The sequence below is a fragment of the Aulostomus chinensis genome, chromosome 17 (genome assembly GCF_037954235.1).
Source record: "Aulostomus chinensis isolate RoL2024-O1b breed Wild chromosome 17, RoL_Achi_v1.0, whole genome shotgun sequence".
NCBI classification, from domain to species: domain Eukaryota; kingdom Metazoa; phylum Chordata; class Actinopteri; order Syngnathiformes; family Aulostomidae; genus Aulostomus; species Aulostomus chinensis.
The window spans coordinates 13,159,238-13,166,590 of NC_141336.1; the positions used below are offsets into that span (position 1 = coordinate 13,159,238).

Sequence of the window (7,353 nt, forward strand, 5' to 3'; positions counted from 1 at the left end):
TTTTAAAGGTCTGAGCAGCTGCTGCAGCGACAGACAGCGAAGGAGACTCATCTGCAGGCTCCTTATCTCCGAACTTTGGCTCATGGAACCCATAAAACCATAGCGGAAAGAAACTGAAACATAAAAATAGACTTGCCAATATCTGGAAAAAATTTTTAGGCAAACTCCATAAGTAACGTGTGCTGCTGCTGCTGCTGCTGCTGCTGCTGCTACTCAGGGACTTCACGATGGTTAGATGTGTGTGTGTCACTCTTCTCATGTGTGTTCTCGGGATTCAAGCGCTTGACCTGCTGAGGGCTGCAACATCAGGGAGTGAGTACCACTGACAGTTTCCTGTTTGTGCTGTTGAGGGTAGAGTTTATACTGAAAAGGAAGTTTTATTGAGAAAAGTACTGTTTCGTACAGTATGGGTGGTGAGGGGTGAAGTAGACCCAACTGCAGACTGTAGGATGGTGCACAAAAAGAGTTTTTATTGGTTCACGGGGTGACTTGAGACGAGGACACTGGAGGCTTGACGTGAGAGCTGGAGACTGGAGACTGACGACTTGACTGGAGACTGGTTAGTGACACCCTGAACAAAAGACACGCAACAACGCGACGAAACACGACAGTGGACCAACCCCGAGCAGGGGAAACAGGTGCAGTCAACCAGGTGAGACACAAGGTAATCACAGGAGGGAGGTCAGGAAGACAGGACTTGACTTCAAAATAAAACAGGAAGCACGAGACAGGGATCGTGACAAGTACTTCAGTTATACACACTAATTGTTGTTGTTTTTTTTTATAATTGAATACTCTGCACTCATGTCGCTGCAGGATGGTGTTCGCTTTTATACTCTCAGCAATAACAGCTAATACTTTACTTATTTTTATTGTTCCTGCCTGTTGCATTATTTATAGATTCTTAGATGAAGACATAAAATGAACAATGCTACAGGAAAAGTCAGATATACTGATAATGGATCTTGCCATGCTGCGTTGATGGACTAAAATTTGAACCCCTGTTCATTGCACCATTTTACATCAAGATTCCAAAATTTAAAAAAACTTTAACTAGTATTCATATCTTCAACAGAAACTGGACTAGAAATCTTTATCCATGATTAAAATGGGATTAAAACCAAGTGAAACGGATCCAAGTAAAACCTGAAAAGACACAACACAGCTCGCCGCAAAGAAATAAATGAACAAATGTTAGTTTTCTTTTATTAAGATAAAGCTCCAAATTTTAATGACTTTAAATCATTAAACATGACGAAATAAACAGGATGAGCGCCACAAAACATCATGAAAACAGGACGGAAACTAAATTAAAGAATAGGTTAAAAAAAAAAGGCTACATCCAATAATTCTCTCGTGTGTGTGTGTGTGTGTGTGTGTTTATTTCAGCCTTTCTGAGCTTTAAGTGACATTTCATTTTTAAGGCCTATTATAACTGTTAGTGTGCAACAGAGTAGGGTTTTTTTTTTCTCTCGTTGAAATTTGTACCTCATTCATTTTTTTTTCAATTTACACATTACTGTTATTTACTATTTTATATATTTAATTTCACAGATAAAATGTGTTATTCACATATATTAAACACGAGCAAAAACAACTTCTGTGCCTGTTTTTGCACTAAAACGGTGAAGGACAAAAATATTTTTTTGACTCATTTTGTTTTCACACGTCACATAAAATGAGAAGAACCAGAGAAACTGTTTAAGTTCTGCTCAGGAAGCGGAGGTCATATGAGTGTGATGGCTGGTTCTAACACACAGGCCGCAGTCTCGTGTTTGCTTTTAGAGAAGTCAAAATCAAATAAAACAGAAGAATATCGATTCATCTGATCTAAAAGTTACAACGTTTCCTTCCAGTGGACCCTAGTACCAGTCCCAATGTGCGTTGTTGGTGTGCAAGCTATCCAAACCTGACTTTTTGCTCCTGGCCGGAACCATCCCACTCCCCACCAACACACTACATCACCTCCTACAGGTAAATCTGACAACCAAAACAAGCTCAGGTGGGATGACACAAAGCTCTGACCCCTTTTAGTGGAACCAACTCCTGCTGTACAGCGTCATTAAGGAGCTTTGACTCATTTATATTTGTGTGTGTGTGTGTGTGTGTGTGTGTGTGTGTGTGTGTGTGTGTGTGTGTTTATTTTAGTGAGAGACAGAATCTGCATATGTCCCAGCAGTGCCAGCTCATTCCACCTGGCTTCTCATCCTCTGCACTGGTCTCAGCGTCATCATCATCCTCATCCTCAGAGCAGGTAACAGCTTTGTTCACCTGTCCAGCACAAGAAAGAAACTACTTTCATTAAAATGAAACTGATTCCTTAAATTTACAGGCCGAGACGTGGAAAACCCCTGTTTTCGTTTTTCATAAGACGTGCGATTAAACCACAAAGCGTTTTGGTTTATAGCAGAACAGAAATCATGTGTTCTAAGACATTTTCATTTTGCAAACACTTAAACAAGCAGTAAGAGTGTAAAAACCCTGCACTGAATCCATGTTACTTCATTCAAAAGAGAACAACATCCATATAGAAGCTACAAATAATGCATCCTGTGTTACCATGTATTATTTTGCAGCTCTGGCACTGCCACCTGCCAGACTTGAAGCTTCTCACCGACTACATCATCAATGTCACAGCGGTTTATCCCGGCGGCTGCAGCTCTCACCTCACCAGTTTCATGTTGGAGGATATTGGTAAGAAATGAAGTGACTGCAAAACAGTTATAAAATGAATATGGAGTGTTTGGGTTAAAATATCCTGTTCTCTGTCTTTTGCCTTCCTCTTTAGTGAAACCAGATCCTCCCGTAGACCTCCAGGTTTCCCCTCATGATACCAGAAACATATTAGTGGAATGGTCGCCTCCTCCTACTTGGGATAATCTGCACATCTTTCCCCTAAAGTACCACATTCTCTACCAGTGGGAAAACAGGGGCATGCCGAAGTCTGTCAATGTGAGAAGAATCTTTGATAGAAATTCTAACATGTGGTCAGAAAACAAAAACCAGACAGGATAAGACAAGTATCACGGGTTGAAGTTCAAAATTCCCTCAACTTTCTCATTCTACCACAGAAAAAACACGACTAAGTTCCTTTTCATAAACAGCACTTGGATGTATTTAATAATATTCACGATTGGTTAAGTCGACACACTTTAATTCATTTCATTTAAAGTGATGGATGTTTAATCATGAGACAGTTTTGTGAATATGATGGAGTGTTAGAATATCCGTAACAATTCTGAAAGTACTTTATAAAGAGGTTGTGATTTGTTTTACATTTGTCAGGGTGGTTAAAAAGAAAAAAACAACAACCCTGAATTATACATAAAGTGTCAGTCTTAAGTATATTTGTCTAATTGTAGTCGGAAAAAATATTCATTGATAAGCAGGAAGCACCGAAAAAGGTCGCATCTCGACGAGACAAAAGGTCTTGTTTTTAAGACAACACAAATATTTCATTCAATTCAATTTCATTACTTCACTGCAACAATTAGAGTTATTACATATTATCAAGGTAAATGACGCTTTTAATTGCAACTTATAAACCTTTTATAAACAGGGACATTTAAAGAAATAAGTGACACTAACAAATTCATCTGACGAACGTTGATAGTGGACACAGATTCCAGTTTTAACTCTGTTTTGATTCGAAATATCTCTAACTTTTTTTCCCCCCTCCAGTTGGGTCCATTTGACACCACCAAGATGGAGGTGAAGGATCTGACTCCAGGGAGGAACTACATGTTCCGGGTGTGCGCCAAAGACCTGCTGGGTCTTGGAGAGTGCAGCAGCTGGAGCTCACCCGTCAACATCACCATAGCAACGGCACGCTCACACTTCAGCGCTCACACATAACACAGCAAATGCCACACATTTTATTATTAAGAAGGACACAGAATATATTATCTGAAATTTTGCCTTAAAAAAACTCATCAAATTTTAATATTTATTACTCCCGTGATAGTGCGTTGTAATATTTGTGAAGTCAAGTTTACAGTATAAAGTTGTTTGATATCACTACAACATCGTATTTATAACAACACTCAATGAGGCCTTTTGTAACCCATTTCACACGTTTTATTTCTATTTTTCACCTTGTAGCAACTTTACATTTAAAAAGAAATGAATAAAACATTTGAAATCACTTTGCTCAGTCAATTATATTCACCACCAGTGGGGTGACAAACTCTGAGTGCCTGACACCGAGAGTGAAGGACGGTGCTTTTGGAAGAGTCGTGTGTAACCTCTCTGGGCTGTAGGTGCCCGGACCGGGTGTGGAAGGGGAATGATTGGGTCTCTTAGTTCGGCCCTGCATGGTGAAGGAGGGTTGACGCTGGCGGTAAATATCAGGGTTGGTACTGTTGTACTTTCCCGGTCCAGGGCTCTTGGAGAGGTCCTCAGAGGGGGCTCCGACAGTTCTCCTGGCTGACATGCTGTAGCTGATGCCCGAGGGTTTGTGAGGAACCTGATGGCCCAGTAGACTAGGAAGACAATAGCTGAAGAAACTGATATTTAAGTTCTTCGTATGTGGAAGCTTTAAGCTCAATTATTCCCAACAGATGCGCTGAGGATCAACAGATGCCTTTATATCCTCTGATATTTGCTCAAACATGATAAATCTCCAGCATACAACTATATGTTTCATGCAAGGTACCAGCGTTAACTGGCATTCTAACTACAGACTGTTAAAAAAACAGAGAGCTTGAAAAGTAAAGCCATGACAGGAGTGCCTGGTATTCATCCTAATGGCCAGTAGGGGGCGATGTGACTGGATGCAAACAGAAATCTGGTCATTTTGAAGTGTAAGAAAGTGAGCCAACAGTCTTGATCTGATACTGAAGACGTCACTCTACATAGTGCATATTGAAATCAGTGTTGTGAGCACTTTGGTTCAACTCAACAAACTACAGTATATCAGCTTTAGCTGCAAACTTTGTAGTATTGTCAGCTCCTAGATGGATCTTGTTTCATTGGACCTGTTGAAAACTAAGAGGGTACAGAACATCACCTGTTGGGGGCTGGTACAGCATCCACAGAACGATATCTGGTGCGGTTGCCAATAGTGTAGGATGGAGGTCTGCGGTGAAAGTTGAGAGGCGGAGCTTTCTCTGGGCTGTAGGCCCCCGGTCCTGGAGTCTGGAACACTTCACCTGGAAATAGAAACTGGTTAGGACATGTTATCGTCTCTTTTATTATTCGTCTTGTATTGTTTATACTGCCTTTAGTCTCTGTGCGCCGGCCTCGACCCAACATAGAGTAAGACGGCGTGTCCATTCTACCAAATCGTGTGACCTTGCCATCAATATGGTATCTAGGTCCTGGGCTGGAATCCACAGAGATCACTAGGGGGAAAAAACATGCTAAGACTCCTCCACATACAGTTTCAATCCTAATAATGCAACATAATGGATTTAACATGATTAACATGGACCAGCAAGAGCAGATGGAGAACTCACTAGCGCTGCTCATGCGGCTGTGGAAAGAGTAAGCAGGGCTGCTGGGTTTGGTGAAGTCATGGTTGACATAGCCGACTGTAGGGGGCAGAGCGTAGCGTCCGGGACCCGGGCCTGACAATGAGAGAGAGGAGGAGGAAGAGGAGGAGGAGGAGGAGGAAGAGAAGGAGGACAGTGGTGAAAATGATGCAACAGATTCAGCTCCAGTCTAGCACACCCACTGCTCCCTGGCTCGGGCTGCATCGTCTCTGATGATTTCCATATGGAGCTCTTTATTTTCTATGGTCATGCATTTTAATGTTCTTCCTCTACAGAATGTGTTGTGAACTCAGTCGGAAATCTCAAATGGAGCAATGAGAGAGTTGATGGCAGCTATAACAAACAGATTTCCTCCACTGACCTCTTTCTCTAGCAGAGATTATGGGACGTTTCCTCGCCACCTCCTCCATGCTCTGCCAACCTTTCTTCCTCTTTGTCCTTCTGCTCCTCTGACACATCCTCTTCTTGTGTGACTCTGTCCAGGTGATCCACAGCCTTCCGGGTTGAATTATACATGACTGAGTGGAAGAAACCCAATCTGGACTTAGGCTGCAGGTATGGCCCAACCTGCTCTACACCTCCTTTACTGCAGGCGCTGTCAGGTTTCACAACCGGGGCTCCAAAAACAGACTAGACATATATAATAAAGATGAAAGTAGAACAAAACTATTGCTGGTGTTGAATCTGTGCGCCTAACCATGCATTAAACATACTGTAGAGCCAGAGGGAAAGTGCTCGGGTGAAGTAAAAACGTCTTGAGAGGTGAAGCACTGCAACATAAATCATATCAGTAACATGTCATTCAGTTAAACTGACATCCTCCTCCAACGGATTACAACAGAGAACCCCTGAGCTACTGTGCGTGCGACTAAAATCACGGTTGTGATTAAAACGAAAGGGATTTTAATTTAGAAAAACCAGTTAAATATGTTTGATTGCAGTTCGGAAATTGCCATTGCTATTTTTCTTTACTTTTACTTAAAATTTGCACCAGCATTGTTTACATTCCAGCTTATTTCCGGAGAATTTCCACATTGTTGTACTGCCGGTACTTCCTAATTCACACAGAAGATTACTTTCTTTCGTTAAACAAGATAAATGAATGCATTCAAATATGAAAACAAGCTTAGTCGATTTGAGATGGTGCGACATTTATCTTGTAATCTTTGGAATGGCATTGAAAAAGTAATGATACAAACAAGCTTCTGTAGAGATGCTTTCTCCACCGCTGCCAGCGCTTCAAATGACAGTACAGTTACATGAGCGACGAACCGGAATGGAGGTAAAAATGGAGCGCCTGTCCACCTCAGCAGCTTGGGAGCTACAAAAATGTCTGGTCAGGTGAAAATTTGGGAGATTTAGACAGAGGTTGCAGAAGGAAAAAAAAAACAAAACACCGGGTTGTGTGAGATTCTCCGGGAACACGTTACATTAAATGTTTTGAAATCTAAAAGTGAGAGGACACTATACAAAGTCACCATCCTTGAAAGAATCTAACTTGAAAATTATGGATCAGATAGTTTATGACAACAGCAACTGAAGAGATGAAGCAGACGGAAGGACGTGTGAGACGTTGTGGAGAAGAGAGATTAAATCACTACCATTTAGTTGTAGGATGTCCTGTCAAACCTCCAGACTGATCTTAGTCTCCGGGTGTTTTTTTAGTCCCTACAAAACCTCCTTGACATCTCCAACGTGCGTATTTCTTTGAATAATCCTGGTCGCCAGTAAAGAAGAAGTGATCGTATGAAATGGCTCAATCAAGGAACACCCACTTGAAATTTTTGGGATAGAAACTGGACACAGTCCCATCTGGTCCACTTTGAGTTTTAGACGTCTCATGGTGGGCCTTGATGGAGTT

At 41.5% G+C, this 7,353-nt stretch overlaps 2 protein-coding genes across 2 annotated transcripts; one reads left to right on the top strand and one right to left on the bottom strand.

Moving 5' to 3' along the window:
- Nucleotides 1–5: 5 nt before the first annotated feature.
- ebi3 (Epstein-Barr virus induced 3) lies at nucleotides 6–4,128 on the top strand. The gene is made up of 6 exons (XM_086182630.1): nucleotides 6–312; nucleotides 1,857–1,974; nucleotides 2,149–2,254; nucleotides 2,577–2,694; nucleotides 2,789–2,952; nucleotides 3,682–4,128. The coding sequence occupies exons 1-6, from the start codon at nucleotides 228–230 to the stop codon at nucleotides 3,853–3,855; spliced, it is 765 nt and encodes a 254-aa protein (XP_086038756.1). The 5' UTR covers nucleotides 6–227; the 3' UTR covers nucleotides 3,856–4,128.
- odf3l2a (outer dense fiber of sperm tails 3-like 2a) lies at nucleotides 4,077–6,405 on the bottom strand. Its single transcript, XM_086182631.1, has 5 exons — nucleotides 5,854–6,405; nucleotides 5,457–5,567; nucleotides 5,220–5,342; nucleotides 5,009–5,150; nucleotides 4,077–4,496 (listed from the first exon to the last, which is right to left on the bottom strand). The coding sequence occupies exons 1-5, from the start codon at nucleotides 5,948–5,950 to the stop codon at nucleotides 4,151–4,153; spliced, it is 819 nt and encodes a 272-aa protein (XP_086038757.1). The 5' UTR covers nucleotides 5,951–6,405; the 3' UTR covers nucleotides 4,077–4,150.
- Nucleotides 6,406–7,353: the final 948 nt, after the last annotated feature.